This window comes from Ceratina calcarata, unplaced genomic scaffold, assembly GCF_001652005.2.
Source record: "Ceratina calcarata isolate Rehan_Ccalc_2016 unplaced genomic scaffold, ASM165200v1 scaffold428.2, whole genome shotgun sequence".
Lineage (NCBI taxonomy): Eukaryota > Metazoa > Arthropoda > Insecta > Hymenoptera > Apidae > Ceratina > Ceratina calcarata.
Genome location: NW_017166501.1, coordinates 892,224 through 909,387, shown reverse-complemented (window position 1 = coordinate 909,387; position 17,164 = coordinate 892,224). Strand labels below are relative to the sequence as shown.

At 42.9% G+C, this 17,164-nt stretch overlaps 1 protein-coding gene across 3 annotated transcripts in view; it reads right to left on the bottom strand.

Annotated features, from left to right (window-relative positions):
- The window catches only part of LOC108626769 (uncharacterized), a 128,058-nt gene that overhangs the window by 11,568 nt on the left and 99,326 nt on the right, over positions 1-17,164 (bottom strand). For all 3 annotated transcript variants that reach the window (XM_018027627.2, XM_018027628.2, XM_026815098.1), the window contains 4 exons: positions 5,420-5,460; positions 3,953-4,294; positions 1,520-1,750; positions 892-1,077 (listed from right to left, as the gene is read on the bottom strand). In XM_018027627.2, coding sequence (XP_017883116.1) covers positions 892-1,077; positions 1,520-1,750; positions 3,953-4,294; positions 5,420-5,460 — 800 coding nt within the window. The remainder of the gene's footprint in view (positions 1-891; positions 1,078-1,519; positions 1,751-3,952; positions 4,295-5,419; positions 5,461-17,164) is intronic.

The window sequence follows — 17,164 nt, the reverse complement described above, 5'->3', positions numbered from 1 at the left end:
AAAATTTAATTTGCAAAGAATCTCGGTAGTTGGAAAGATCGGCGACGTAATTGTAAACTCTTCGATTCGCTTGGACGAGAGTAAGGTAATTTAAAGTTGAGAATCCAATCTCGGATCGGGTTCATTTGAAATTCCAGGAAGTGAATGATAAATCCCGGCAACGTTCACAGCTGTTTCTCCATGAAGAAACCAGGGGGCGACTTGTCAATTTAAATCATCGTTCCGGAGGGATCAAAGTCCTGCTGCCGCAGGTGGCTGCAAAGACGCTTTGACTGCGAACAAAGCCGCCCTCGCCGGTTATTGGCTCGGCGAACACGCTGGCCAGCTATCGATTTCGCGACTCTCTCCGATCAGCGACACGAAACGGTCCGCCGATGAATATTTCCTCTTTATTGTTCTCACCTTTATACTCGCCTCCGCAGATATCCCGAGCAAATGGCTCCTTTGACCGGGCAGCATCTATTTTGTATTCGGTTTTCATATTCATGTTCCGCGTGTCGCTCGGATTTAAACTCGGTTTCCATTTTTCGCAAAACAGTTTTTACGATACGAGTATATTTAATTCCGTCATCTCTAATTGACTCAGCTCTACCGCTTTAACGAGTCGAGATTGTTTTAAGTTTTTAGAGGGGAATTTCCTCGTGGAAAATCGTCCGTCCGTTCTTACGCGGTTTTCCGAAGCGCGACTAATTCTATCTAAATATAATTTCGTTATTGATATTGACGCAACAAGGAATATGGCCGAGCGGGAAATGTTTTATTAAGCCCGGAGATGGAAATTGTTAGTAACGGAATACAGAATCGTCGGGAAACAAGAGCGGCTGGTCGTATCCGCGATTAATTATTAAACGATTTAATTATTAAAACGGCTGGTTCCGGAAGCGAACTCACCTCCAGCTCGCGGAGCTTTTCCCGCTGCTCCTCCTCCGTCGCGTATTCTGTCAGCAAATAGGATTTCAGATCCTTTAGGACCGTTTCTTGCCTCTTGTCCAACTTCTTCGGCCTCTCCTCCGAGTTTCGATTGTTCTCAACGATCTCGCCCTCCTCCGAGTACGCCGGATCTTCCAGTCCTACCGGCTGGGTAACGCAAGAACAGTTTTCAACAAATTTCTTATGCTGAACGCGTTAATCAACGAACAACGTAAATCTAGCGTTCAATAAGTCTGTCAAGTATTAATGTTCGAAAAATTTCCGAAACTTTTAGAAATCTCGATTTATTTATCTCCCGAGTCATCGATGAGAAATCGGTTCGTGAAAATAAGAAAGCACACTCCCGTTCATAAATCGTAGAACAATCGCAACAGATAAACTTTTATTATAATTCCTGAAGCATAATCACTGCGTTTCTACTTAATTTAAATAACAGAAGTCTGTCGTTCTCGCATTTTATTCAGATCTAAGTTTGTCGATAATATTGCCTCGAACACCGCCGAGTAACTTACGGACAGGAGTGTACGCGTCTGAAATCGATGATATACGACTGCAATAACGATCGACATTCTTGTTGTTCGACTCTTACCCCGTTCTCAGCATTTCTTCGCCGGATCGCCTCGGTTTCTTCGCCGAGTCGATTCACCGGGTCTTCCGGTGGTATCAGATTCTTCTTCGGCACCTGGGTCTCATTGCTACCTATCAGAATTTCCTTCTGCGTGCTCAGTTCCTTCTTCACCGTGGGCACCCGCTTCGTTTTCGTACGGCCATTCGACTCTCCGTGGCTCCGTTCCTTTTTGTACTTCACCAACTCCGCCACCTGCGATCACGTTTATAAATAATAAAACAGGAATGAGCGAGGGAGGAAGGGAGATTGGATTGTGTCATACAGGCTGCTTGTTTTTCTCTCAGAAGAGATCAGTACGAATTGAGGTCGCGGTTCAGTCTACGAAATGCACTCCATAAATATTCTAATAGGAAGATTGGATTGCATTTGGTTTGGAAAGAATGAAAATTAATGGTACGAAAGGATTCGCGGTTAAATGGAATTATTTGAGGGTGAAGTGCGGGACGTGTAGCGCTACGACATTTTTCCTAATGCAGTAAGTAAAACTAAAGAGACACGAGACGTGTGCGAGCTCGGGAAAACTGTAAGATACAGCGTCGCTCCTAGCGAACGTTGTTACCTCGGCAAATAACATGGAATTTAAGAAGGCAACTACGGCTAACGCCTAAAACGACGAAACTCTATACAGCTGCGAGAATTCCAAAAGGTACTACGCCGCGGTGGAAAACGTCGACGCGACGCGCGAGAACAAATTAAAAATATAAATTCTCCGACGAACGCAAAATTACTTCGACGGCCCAAGGAAATACATTCGAGCTGAAATACGATTCGCGCGTGACTATTGGAAATGCTATTTCCCGTTTTATTAAGCGTTTCGTATGAAATAAGACGCGACGCGTCGAATGTATCAGGGAAAGTTCGTTTTTGACACTCCGGGCGCGAAATTCGGTTTCTCGTGCATGTTTAGCGGGCGCAAAATAGCACATTCCCGCCCTAGGGCGGAAAAGACGGAAAATGATATAATTACAACTTCGATGGCTTTTGTTATCGATTAATTTCTCGCCCGGCGTGTCAAAAAATAGTATGTGCACCAGGGCGCAAAGGGCATTCTGTCACTCGTGTGAATTTGTCGCCCTCGCTTCGCTTGGGCGAAATTCACACTCGTGCCGGTGCTAGAATGCCCTATTTTGCGCCCTTGGTACACAATGTACTATTGTAACACGATTGACGTATAAGAGTTTCAATTTTTATTCGAAATTCCAGTCTACTTTCCGGGACGAATCGAGGCGAAAGAGGGGACGCAATAAAGTCTCCCTGTTGCGAGGAGAAATCGTAGCTGAAGACGAATGGCGTGGTGTGTTTAAAATTTCAACTTTTCTCTTAAGACGTTACAAATGGATTTCCAATCGCGAAACAGACATGGGCCACTATCGATGCAAAGTATTTTCCGATGGCCCGAGTAACCGGTACGTCCTATGAGTCTGCCGATAAACATTAGACGACGGGACGATCGTAGCGACGAAATCGTCCTCGTATCGAGTCGAGACCCCTCGCTCGGTTCGTTCAACCGTCTCCCACTTTTTATCGCTTCCTCCCGTCCATTTCCGTACCTCCGCGACGAGTGTCGCATAAATAGAGTTGTTTTGCATTTTCTCGATAAATTGATTTTCCTAGTTCGCGAACTGCCGTTCGGATAATTGCCACGCTTTCAAATGGAAACGGAATTTCGAATTGTTCAGCGGGAAATCGCGTTCCCATTGAAAGTTTGTCGCTTTAGACGAATTCCGTTCCGCCCTCGCGTCGAATTCGACGCCGTGTTGCGAGAATTCGACCGATCGAACGTAACGCGTAACCGCAACCGTCGGGATCAAACGCGAACAGTCCGATTCGACGTTATCCTGGCGCTCGTCCAGCGGAGATCGTAAATAGAGCGCGGAAACGAAGTCGACGAGATTACGGTAGGTCAGGGTTGGGCCGACGTCGGGTCAGGGTTTTTGCACACCGTTCCAACGAAACAAACGGTGGTCAAGGATTCCGCAGGGAAATCCAGGTCATGGTGCAACGCGATCAATCGAAACTCACCGTTACTTCGACGAAAGCTTTCCGATCGCGGCACGTCGGACGGTACGGTTCGTCTGGAGGGTCTGGCGGAACGCGGTATCGACAGACTCTATACGCCAAATTTACTTTCGCGACTCGGGGCTTAATCGAAAATTTTATCTTCCTCGCTTTAAATTCCGTTAGAAGAGCACACATCTTCATCGGAGAAACGTCGTTATCCGCACCCGGGAATCTCTATTCTCCCGGAAGTTTCATCGGTCGAAGAAAAACCTTTTTGAAAAGGAGCTCCTCTACTTTTCTTCTAAGAAAGCTTCCGTCCGACGAGACAAACGAACGTTTCACCGCACAACTTTTCACCAGAGGCCGACGGGAAGAAAATAAGTATTTATGTACCTCTTGGTCGTATTTATCGACGAGCTCGTCGGTGATCGCTTCGTTGGACGCGACGTCCTCGTCTGAACTGTTCGCGGTGATCACCTCGCGGGAGTCGAAGTTTTGCGTGCCGACGGACGTCCCGTCTCGCACTCCGGTGCTCGACGCCGTCGACGCGTTCGAGTTCCTAGTATCGTCCTTCGACATCGCCTCGTGCGACTCGGCCACGGCCTTCAACTCGTCCTCGTACTCGTCCCCGCCCTCGTAATCCTCCTCCGTCTGCACGTTCTCGGACGGCTCGACGCGTTCCTGCTGACCCCGCGACCCATCGTCCACTTCCGACCCTGTTGCGTTCGCGCCGACCTGGAAACGGAAAAAGAAATATGCCCCGGCATGCGATAATACCTGGCTCCGTTCTAAACACGGTTCTAACGTAAAACAATGTTGGGTACTTTTTTATGACGCAGATAAAAGTTTGCGGTGTTACATCTCGTGAAAGTGGAACATTTATAAAATAGATTAAACATTTTCATTTCGCACGCACGGTTCCAATTTTTTTTACGAATACACATAATTGATTCTGTAGGACGTTACAACGAACGCGGGTTGTAGATATCATTTGTTACAATTGATTGTTTTAGTTATTTTATTAACATCTCGCCTCGGGATATTCGATTCATATAAAATCTGATATTCGCTTGTTACTCGCGGTGATTTTGCGAACGATAGCGGAATGTTTGTTTAATGGTAATTGGAGGCTTGGTCATCTGGTTGTTCGCGGTTTATTCAATTATCTAAAAACAGGTCGGTGTACATACAATTATGATATTGCATAAAATTAATGGGGTGGGTTCCGATAAGCCGAAACGTCGATGTTACCCACAGAATTGACCAAACATATTGGTTCGTTCTATTAAAAATTTTTGCTTTGGAGAAAAGTAAATTTCACGTAACTATCTTAGTCTCTTAATAGAAAGTCGGTACTACAAAATCGATACACATGTTCTGAATGGATTTCGAGAAAAGTTGGCGGAACGCATTGAATTTTTGCGTAGTTCGATAGTCGTGCGTTCCGCACGTTTTTAGAGACACCACATGGTTTTATGAGGTTTGTCACTTCACGGAATAGGGAAACAGTTATCGATTTCTGGTTTATTCTACGCGGAGAGAGAACATAAAATCGAAGACAGAAAAAGCTGATTTTTGTCTGGTCCGGGGATTAGAATTTACAACTCTAGAAAGCCCGAGGAGAAAGAAGCACCGTATTCGTTTTTACCGTCTAATTGCGAACTCTGACGAAATTACTATATTTCTTGTCGCGAGAAGGGGAGTCCTGAGAGAACGCGAACTTTCGGTGCTTTGTGTTTCCGATAAAAACATACTTCGACCGCGTAAGAAACGATTTATGACAGGTGCATATAGTTTGCCCGGGCCACGAATATCGACCTAAACGAGATATAATTGCAAGTGAAACACTGTTACACTTACCCTCGTGGCTGGTAACGATGCCTCTTGAGAACTTCTGGAAACTGAAACAAAAACCAAGATCGTATCGATCAGTCTCATCGTTCTTAAGGATGTATTAGTATTGGCTATACAGTCAATCCCAAGAGTTTATGCACTTTAGAAACGCATTTTTTAAAAAGAAATCAGACGTCGGAAGAACATTGCTAATAATAAACAACAAAAAGAAATTTTCGATTTTTCCGAGATTTTTCCAAGGGGTACCCCTTCAATTTCTTCCAAATTTTCGTTTTTGGCCAATAACTCCCAAACCGTTGGACATACGGAAAAATGGCATATAATCTTTCTTGTAGAGGACGACGTGATCTGCAATTTCCATGTAAAAAATTTTCGCTAGCTTCAATAGTTAACGAGTAATTTGCAAAAAACTATTTTTTCGTTTTTCGTCAATAACTCGTTAAATATTAATGCTAGCAAAAAGCTTTTATACAGAAATTGTAGATCTCTTGTCGTCCTCTACAAGAAAGGTCCTATACAATTTTCCCGTAGATTCAACGGTTTAGGAGTAATTAAGGAAAAATGAAATTTTTTGCCAAAAGTTCGCCGTTTCGACGCTGGGATGGTCGGATTTTGTCAACATCAATAAAATGCCAAATAATCATACGTAACTCGTTAAATATTGAAGTCAGAAGGACAACAACTTTTATTTGAAGCATTTTTCGAAATTTTGAAGAAAAAAATTTTTCGTCGTATAATATATACCTAAATTTGTGACAACTAAAAATATGTGACAGTAAAAAGTCTGTGAATTCTAACGAGCGTGGATTAAATATTAAAACTAAAAGCAAGAGAAAAGGGGGTGAAAGGAGAAAAAATAACGGAAAGGGACAGTGAAAAAATCGTAATAAAAGAAACGAAGAACGTTGGGAAACGTGACACAAAGTGTGAACGAAAAAAGAGAAGAGCGCGGCTCATGAATGCGACGGGATAGAATCGCAAACAGAAAGATGGGGAGGCTCGAGTTCCGGACGAGGAAAAAAAATTCGCTCTTTTAAAAGTGACGGGATTCTTTTTTTTTCCTCTTTCGATTCTCGCGAAGGTAACTCATTTCTACCGTTCTACCTAGATTCGCTCGCTCGTCATAATTAACTCCGGGCATACTAGAGAGGATCCCCCGTCGTCCTCTCCCGTAGCCTCTTTCCCCTCTCCCGCGGGATTCTCAGCGGACCCGGTTGTTTTCGACCAACAGCCGAAATTGCAATTACCTACTTATTTGTGCTCGTTTTAATCCCCCACGGGATCTCCGACACTGTTTCCAATCTGTCCTACATAATCGACGAAAGAAACGCGAGCCTGTCACCGCTGTTTTAAATATCTGCTTAAACGTCAACTTCCGGGGGAAACTTTTCTACGAGTCGACCGAGATGCAAGTTTAATCAGACCTCGGATTCGTTTCAATCGCAGTCGTTTCTGAATAAGGGATGCCGCGAGAAAGAATTTTGTCGTGACGAGCCTGATCGACGTTTCCGAACGGGTCGACCGAACATCCGGGATGGCGAGAATTATATTCCCGACGGAATTCATCGAAATTCGCCGGCGTGGAATTTTTAGTTAGTTCGTCGCGACGCGAACTCGGGGGACTGTCGAATTAAAATTCTCACGGACGAACTGGATTTCCGTACGGTCTTAATTCATAAGCCGGTGGTTCGATATCTGCTTATTTAAATTGCATTCAGGATGAATTTTTTAAAATGATGTGTATGCGACTTCCGAGTTAATTCAAACACGTCGCTCAGGATCGACGATCAGTTCGTTTGTGAATTCAAAATATAATTTCTCGTTCGGACTCTCATAGTCCAATTTTTATAAGAAAGACTTAGTATCTCTCGACTCAGAATATTTATCTGCGTTCATAAGAATTTCGCTCGCCGCATCGCGGCTGCTTGTTAGGAAAAGAAGTTCGTCCCGGAGGAGAACATCGATCGGGAACGATGAAACTCGTAATCGGAGCGTAATGGTCGCTGGAGGGTGACAAAGGCAGGGGCTCGACAAAGGTTGTAATTCCCTGGCCTCGGCTAATCGCGACTCCCGATGAGAACAACATCGATTAAACATTTTCATCAAACGCTAACGAGCGACTGAAACGAGATAACGCGTTTCGCGTTGCGATAATTCGAGACCCGGATCAATGTCAAAAAAAGCTGGCATCGTCACTGTCAGTGGAAGCTCCGGAACAATACTGAGCGTAGAATTAATCACTGCTACGTTCACGATAACGCGTGCATAGCTGCGCCCTTTTTTCACCAGCCGAATGCAATTTAACCATTTTTACCGCATGTCACGCAATATTTTTTAAGGGACGGAACTAACGTTTCATCGTGTTCGGGAAAATCTATTTTACCAGAACGATTTGTGGTTTTTCATATTGCCCGTCGATGAATCGTTGCTCCGATCCCTTCCATTGGTAATTGACTATCAAAGAACTGTGATTAATACCATTTAAAATAATATATCGCGAATTTATTACGGTCATGAATTAGATTTCATTACCGAATAATTTTCCAGTTAAACTGTTAGCCCCGTTAATCGATACGCGAACATGAATAAATGGACCGTGATGAATTTCCTGTTTTTAACACACGGTCAGTCGAACGTAATGCATGTTTACACGATTTATAAATGCGAACCATTTGACTTTTGTCTTTCTGAACTCTTCCCGTTGGAATTCGAATAATCCTCTCGCCAAAAGCTGTACAAATTGGAACGTTAATTGGCATTTATTCGAAAATCACATGAGCGTTTTATCATCAGATTTATATTCCGTTAACCGGCGTCGAGTCTCGCGGTGCGATCAATTTCATCCTTTCCGACGTTACGCGACGTTTCTCGATATAATGCCATATCGGTGACTCGACAGAGGGGATGAGAACGTCGATATTTTCATCATCAGTTATTTCCCTCGTTTATGAGTTTCGGGTAGGGGTTAAAAAGAGGACTCCTCCTCTTTATTGGCGTGTTTTTCGTTACGTCACAGAGCACACCCTGGCCCAGGCAGGGCACGGCAAAAACCGCTCGTAAAGGTCCTGATTCAGCGTGGATGTAACGGAAGACGCGGACGGTCTTTGGACGAATTGCCGAAACGTGCCGGGCGATATAATTTTTAAGAGCAATAAAAATGGAACGCGCTGCGGCGGAGATTGGCTTGCCATTTGCCCCGTGTAATAAACGAGGCTGACGTTGATTATGGACGATAACAGAGCGCGGAAGGCAAAGCTCGTTCCGTGTTACTGAGAGCTTAAATTTCGAGCTAAAGGAAATCGAACTCCTCGTTCTTTTTTGCATAAAGATAATCCGTACAGTCTGCTGGTTATTGATAGGAATTTATTGACAGGAATTCGATCTCTCTTAAAAGGATTATACACTTTCTGTAGTAACAGGAATTCGAAGAGTTTCTTTTAAAAACTAACCAGGAATTTCATTTGTCCAAAACGAATCCACCCTCCTGCAGTGCCAGGACGATCTCTTTTTTTTTTTTTTTGTAGAAAAAACATCAGGAATTTGATTTCTTTTAAACGAATCAAACTTTGTAAACGAGAGTGCGACGTGAAAAATCCGAGGGGATAACCGGAGCAGGAATGCGAGGCAATTGAGAGGCCGCGTCAGAGACCCGATCGGGTATTAATATCGACGCGGTCCGCTCGATTGCACTTGAGTGGCCCGCTAATTGTAGGTCAGGCCTCGGTCCGACGAAGAAACGATGATTTATTGCGCGGGACGCGGAAGTCTCGCTCTGTCGATTCATAATTGAAACGCAGACTATGAACCCGAGGCCACTGTTCCCGGCGTGGAAAAATCGCCTGTTCACTTCGCCGCTTGTTATTTATCCTTTTCATCCCAGATCAAGAATTTTTCGATCTTGAATAATATTAGGCTTAAATGAAAAACCGTTGTTTCCAATGGTAATCAATTTCATGTATTTCTTATAAGTTTTAAAATAAATATGTACAAGAGGAATCTTATAATTAGAGGATATGCGCGAAATTAACTAAAGACTACTCGTTTAGGTTTTTTGGTACGAATAAATTGTTCACTGTTGAATTATTTACACGACTTAAATAACAAAAATGAATCTTCATTTATAAGAAGATGTAGTCTCTCGTAGTACTCTGTCGAATGTCTTTCACAAGGCAATTCTAAATGTCTTGGTCATATATAATACTATTCTCAGAAAGGGTCTGCTTTCTGAGATAAGGCCCGAAACAGTTTTAAGGGGAGGTAGACCCTTGTCTGTTGGTCTCACTTCGAGTGCGTTAGCTGGCGAGCATAGACGTCCTTCCAAGCCAAGTTAAGAATAAAATATTATTCAAAATATAAAACTTTTACTTTTATTCATCCCCATAATCCAATATTCGCCATCAACGTATAAAGAATTATTTATTTCTAAAACCCGTTTCCCACGTTCGGACCCCAGTTAGGCCTCCAATTCCAACAAATCGAAATAAAAATTTGGGAGGCATGAAAAAAGGATCGACGACCTGTCGACGGATTCGCGGCGTCTTCGGTAGCGTATATAATCGTTTTTAGCGAAAGCCACGGTGTAACGAAGCCGCGACAGGAAAGATAAAAGACTTATCGGAGCGAATATTGGTGGGCGCGTATCGCGGGCACGGTTTTCCGATACTTCATCCCTCGTTAATCCCTCTCTTCGTATTCTGTCTCGCTCTCTCTTCTTTTCGGTCCGTATCTAGGCTGGCAGTTGGCCACGGAAACGCGCAATCTGCACCCGGTGAAAGGAAATCCGCGTGGCTGGAGATCGATTAATACACGCCGGGGCGAGCGTGGAAAAAAGCTCGGATTAAATGAACTTCGAAACACGATACGATGTTTACGCGCGGCTTTCCAGCCGAAAGCTCTGCACTGTTCTTAATCTATAATGAAGTCATTTCTTCGGATGATTCATTCCAACGAATTTTATCAATGCTCGCTCTATTACCTATATCCAAACGTTTCGTGGAGTTGAAGATAAAATTAACCCATTTATGTCACATAATGCCAGTCATGAAAATCAATACAATAGTTTATATAATAATTGTTCTAAATAATACAGTATTTGATACGATGGTACAATGTTTGATGTACTAAATGACAGCGTCTCGTATCGTAATTGTCCCAATAATTCACACACTATTTGATAGTCGTCACATTACAATCAAGAGAATGGTACATGGGTCACGAATTACATGCAGGCTTTGGGTGGAATCCTGAGACTCGTTCTAATTGACTGGTGATCGATCACGTTGGTCCTGCTAGCTTAAGAGAGGTATCACGTTGTGCGCTTTGGAATTTCGATCTAGGTATAGATTTTCTAACAGCGTATCTATTCGTCTCCCCGTAACAGCGATACGGTGTTTCATTAGCGATGGAATTGTATACAGCTTTCGGTTATCTATGACTCCTGCTCCATGGCATTATCTCTCCTAAATTGTTAGTGACGAAGTTTCAGTATGTGTAATCATTCTCGAAACTGTAATCTCGGATGATTGTGGACGGGGTATGTATTCACTCTCACGGATCAGAATCGGTTCAAACAAATTGTCTTTAGGTGTTTGGCGGTTCAATTACCAAATCCTTCATTAAAGTTTAAGCAGCTCGTCGACGAAGCTGGTTGTTCTCTCACAGACTGAGATCGAATCTGTTCATAGGACGAGACAGGGGTTGAGTTTCCTCGCGACCTGTATCGATCCGAGATTCATGTCGGCATCGATTCAATCTATGATCCTTCACCGGGGATTAATACAAGGGTCCTTCCGGTGATGTAAAGGGTGTAGGATTCCGTGTCCCAGCATCGATCCGTTTAATCAGACCGTGTCAGACAAATCATCTCGACGTTTGATCATGAACGCGGCAAGGAGCCCAAACCAATAATCCCCGAAGCGCGAGCCTCCACTAAATAAATCCACCGAAACGCGTCTCGTTCTCCCGAAACTTAATTAGACGTCGGGTTAACATTCGGGAGTTAATCGAATAGCAATTAACCGTGAGACAGTGTTAGGCGCCAAACGCGAGAGTGTTTGCATTGAAAATATTACGACGCCTGTTTCTAGATAGACCGTGTTGATTCGGTGCACCATTTCTGAGTGTTTTGCCGGCAGGATCAATATTTTCACTGTAACGTGTAAACACGTTCTCAGAGATGTCTCAACACGCCTCCTTCGCAAATCTCCATGTTCAACGAGGCATAATTTCAGACATTCTATTACTCAGCTCTTGGTCTCTATTTCCTTCCAATTTGGACAAATTGATTTTCAATCGGTGTATCCGAAGACTCGATTCGACGTCGAATATTTGATTCGATATCTGCAGCAATTTTAATAAGAGATTAACTCTTCATTAATTAGGAATCGTTCAATCAGAACTCGATGACCGATCGTCCCCAATTAAAGTCTTGAAATGATCCGGAGAGATATTGAATCCGGTGCAAAGTCGACGGACCGGCGAGCTAATTAAATTTCATTCGAACCGGATTCGGAAGTGTCTTATTAGAGATAGGAGATCGATCGGAAGGATGATTCGTCGAGGCCCTGTTGCCCCCTTTGGCCTGTAAGAACGATGACTAATCGACGTCGTCTCCGAAAGGAGATCATTCGGAAGCTGTCCCGCTTGTTTTCATGAAGCTTTCCGCACCGGGTCAAACCTCTATGCATTGCAAATGAACTCCGATCATCCCGGGACCTAGAAATCCATCCATTTCAACCCACCCTTTGTTTTCTTTCATAACCGAGTTCTTTCCTTCAACATTATCTAGGTCTCTTGTTTAATTAACTTTCTTCGCCGTGTCGATTCTTACCTTTTTTTTATACATATACTTCGAAAACTATTGTTTCAAGGTTTACAAAGCATTCTCTCAAGATCTTTTCATTCGTTCAAGTCTGTCTTAATTATTGGGTTGGGGAATAAGTTCGTAGCGTTTTTACCGAAGACTTTTATTTAAACAAAAAACAATAATTATATCAATAAGTTAATCAATTATAGAATCGTTTTATGATCGCAGTTCATTTTTTCCGCCAATTCACGACTGGTTTGGCGACCGTTCTCCTTCAAAAGTGATTTGAGACGTTCTTCATCGAATTCAGAAGGCCTTCCGCTGCGGGACGAGTCCTCGACGTTAAAGTCGCCATTTTTTAACTTTGCAAACCATTTCCGTGCTGTAGACTCGCCTATGACACCTTCTCCATACACGTCGCAAATGTCCCGGGCTGCTTCGGCAGCTTTTTGACCTCGATGAAAAGCAAAGAAGAGCAGGTGTCGAAAATGTTGATTTTTGCCTCCTGGGTATTCCATTTCTAAGCCTGAAAACTAATAAAAAATTAAATAACTCAAAAATACAATTAACATAGTTTTGTAGAGCAGAAAGAGTTCTATCGAATGAATACTTACCCGTTGCCAAACAGCAAACAAATCGTTGTAAAATAAAAGAAATTATAAAAACGCTATGAACTTATTCCCCAACCTAATACATTTTTCCTTGACGCTTTACTATCTGCGTTAACTTCTTTGACTCCGTCGTAGTGCCACTCGATTGTTTTCTAGGGGTTGGCAGCTCGCCCTCTGACCGCGTTCTTCGGCAAATAAATCAGCATCGGCTATCGAACTCCAGTTCCAAGACAAACAAGGACATCGTTCGTTACGGAAACCGCAAATACCTGCATCGGGAAGTTGCTCTCATAATGCCACGTTCCTAACAGATATAAGCCAGCCTGTTTACCGCGGCGCAAACGTTGCCTGGATTGAATAAATCTGAGAATCTTTCCCGAGTATCAGAGCTACCCGCTATAAAACGGAGTTAGCGAAGTCGTTTGCTCGCGGGTTCGGATAAATTTTGTAGGTTTCGATGCGACGAAAGGAATTCCTAAAAACAGGTCTGCGAGCAATATCGCGTAAGAACCGAGATTCCAAAACACATCCGATGGGGGATTCATCCCTAAACCGAACAAAGCTACCTTGATCCGGATCCCGAATTGTTTGTAGTATTCCTGTCGACGTTGCGGACTCCAACGAGATCTGCCTGGGAATTAAAATCGACCATTTTATTTTTATTCCAGATCTCCACTACTCACGATACGCTTTTAATTTGTTCACTCGCACATATTAATTAATGATTTTCATGTCGGACTAAAGACGAAGTCTCTTTGAAGTTCGACGTGCGCTTTGACCGCGGAATACTAGAACGTAGAATTTTGCGGAATAGCTAATTACAGCGCTAACTAGATGGATAAAGCCGGTGCTGTCATCGGATTGCATAGATTCGTCGACGACGTTACGCTGTAATTATCCCGCGATCAATTGGAGCGTGATTAAGGAGCTCGATGAAAAAACTGGTAAAGGGTTTTGCTCGTACCGAGTCGGAGAAGAGCGGAGTTGAACGACCTGAAAATTCATGGACGATTGGGAACGGGAGAAAATTTATTCGAATAATCGATAATCATAGTCGCAGAGTTCGACGTAAAAATTGTTTAATGTTATGATAATTAATTTGTTAATGTAATAAAATTAATACATATTTTAGTGAAATTATTAAAGTCATTATAGGTGATATTTCCTATTGACTCACTTCGTATGTCACGACGTACCTACGAACGAGGTACATTGTAATTTGAACTTCCTATGGAGTTAATTTCTTCGACGATTATCTCCGAAGTTGAAGCAGAATTATCTGCAGTGTCCTTAGTTCACGAGTGCTTGTGATAGAAGCAAATTAGTATATGCACTGAGTAACTTGATTGTTTAGGACACGATTCATTCCCTTTGGTCAATGGTAAATTCCTTGGTCGATGTATCTTGAAAACTGGCCCGTCGTCTCGAGTTACTACATAGGAACGGTGGTGATATCGCTTCAAACTTGCGTCGTTGCGGTCAGATAATTACGCGAAGGGTACGGTTAAACGAGTTCCATAATTTCAGACGTCTCTGCTTTCCTCTCGAAATCGACGTCACTCGATACACGTGACCTATGTTGGAACTTTAGAGTACACTTAAGAACTGGGTCTCGTGGAGCATCGGAAAACGCACCGAAGCCAGCATCGCTGCTTACGATTAGTAACGTCACGAGAGGCGAATGCAGGGTGTAAAACAATTTTAAATGAAATTCACAGCGATCGTTTGGTATTTCTTCTCTTTTGTTAATCTCAAGGTTCATCGGCACTCGACCTGTAATTTACAGGGACGTAAAAGCTTGGTTACAGTTTCACATTTTTTTGTCAAGGGAGCGTCTGGTTTCTTCGTCGATTCCGACTCGAGGTCTAATTAGAACGGGAAGAATATAAGTCCACTTTCGAGCAAGAATTTTCCCGATTCTCTCGAGCGCAAACGAAGTTTGCCTCTCGACTGGTTAAATGAAAAACTTAGGGCCCGATTGAATCCCGACTTTAGAGTCGTACCGCTTCCGCGAAGATTAATATTGACTCGTCTCGGCATCGCGTGCACTGATACCGATGCTTCAACCGCGGTACAAAATCGAGTTAAAGGAAACCCGTTTAAGGGAAACTTTTTAAGCGACCGCGTTTGGATTTATCTTGCAACTTTTCCCGCTGCCGTCCGCGACTTTCACTCTTCCGATCCACTGGAAAAAATATGAAGCATCCTTTGGGAACGAATTGACGAGACTGTTTGCGTCTGTCTAATCTAATAGAAGTAGTACAGATCTGTAGATCTGCTGGTAACACGCTCGTAGATCTTCGCCGTGGAGAATTAATCGAACGTTACAAGGACCTCGCTTTCTCGGCGACAAAGCTATATTGTCGTACCGTCGAATTCGGAGTTCGATTTACGGCTCAACCCCCGGAACGCCACTCGCATGTTTCTTACGTTAATACCATGTACAATCGAAAACTCTCGAGCACTCTATTATTGCAAGCTATTATTTACTTAGATTGGATGTTGCTAAAATTGTAAATACTAAATTGTAAATACAGACTGTAAATACTACCTAAACATAAAAGTCAGTATGATGAAATGAACGTCAGCAAAATGAGAAAATATATTCCCCATTTCTTGTTGCTCCCGTGTTGCCCCGTTTTTCCCTAATTTCGGTACGAATCATGTATAATAAAAAGACTCAGCTAAGGGACGAAGAATGAATCGGGATACGAGTCGTGTACAAGATCTTGACAAGGACGAGGTAAAGAAGGCTGAAGGGATTCTGTCCTCGTCCTCGGCGATCTCCACGCCAGCTAAGCATCTATTGTCCCGGTCCAATAGGATCACCGAGGCTTTGCTCCTCTCGGAGATGAACTTCGAATTCTCCTTCGCCAAATCCTCGTGGCTTCTAGCCTGCGAATTCGGGGACGTATTAAATCCTATCGACCGCCGAATTAATCGGATAAGATATATACGTATAGGTATAAGGATCGATGATCGTCGATGATGAATCTCGAACGCAAACTGTAAATAATTGACGATAATTTGTACACCATGGATTAAAATTGCTGTTTACTCTCGCGTTGCATCGACGAATTTAAAAACAGCATGAAAAAGTGGAAACAGTGGAAAAAGTGACGAAAAGCGAGGCGCTCGTTTTTTAACTGGCATAATTAACAGGACTAACGTTTTATCGCCGGGGTTGTTCAAATTCGTATAAACTCTAATTGCCGGCACGTCGTCACCACCGCGTCGATACATTTTCTACTACGTTTCTACCCACACGTGTCTCCGGTACCGTAGCTGGGTTGTCGGGCGCACGAATATTTTGTTGCTCGTTTAACCGCGTCAAATTGAACCGAATTCGAGTCCGGCCGGTGTAAAGTTTATTTCGAAACGCGAGCTTCCCTTTAACCCCCGCTTCGCTTTTCGCCGTCCCGTTTGAACCGACCGACCGACCGACCGTTTGAGTTTCGCCACCATTTGCACAACGCGTGCTCACTCGTTCAACGTGTTTTATTAAACACATTACACGGAAATAATTATTTAACTCGTCCGAGTTGCTCTGTACTTAATGCTGACAAACTGCGAGGACGTATCATCATAAGGTCTCGTTTTATCGAACTTCGAAAACGAATGTTCGATGCCATTAAAATCTACGGATTTCATACGCTCTTCGTTTATTATTAATTTATGTAACTATTCGCATGCATTGTTTTTTTTTTTTTTTTACACAAAAATGTTTGTAACTCGATGTAAAAATATTTTATTCATGTATCTCTATTTCTATCATTTTCGATGTATTCACCCGGTGGCATTCAACAAGTTTAAAAATCGATCGTCAAAGCTTCGTTCGGACGAATGACGCCGAAAAATGAGAATGCAATCCTGCTGCATTCGCCGAAAGAGCGGTCAGAATTTCGATTCGAGGAATTAATGTTTCCGGGCTCGATTAAAGCGAACTCTTCCCTTCAAAAGAGTTCGCGGTCAGTTGCGGTAATCAAACAGGAATCATTCAGAGAGTTCTGAACGTTTCACCATTTTCAAAGAAATTAGTAATTATAAAAATTTATTTTAGAGCTACAGTTTTTGAAGGAAAAACAAACGTCTGTTTTATCGTTCCAGAATACTTTTTACGACTGTTAGGATAGTTCCGGGAGAGATGAACCGGTGGGAGAAACGGACCGGGCAAGTGTTTCCTACGCTATGTAAATTGTGAGGAAAATTAGCATTTGAATTTTTAGTGAGTTGTCATAAGAAATAGGATTATTTTATCCTTTTGGCAGTTGTTTATCTCATTTTAAGGATGTATTGGCTATACAGTCAATCCCAAAAGTTTATGTACCTTAGAAA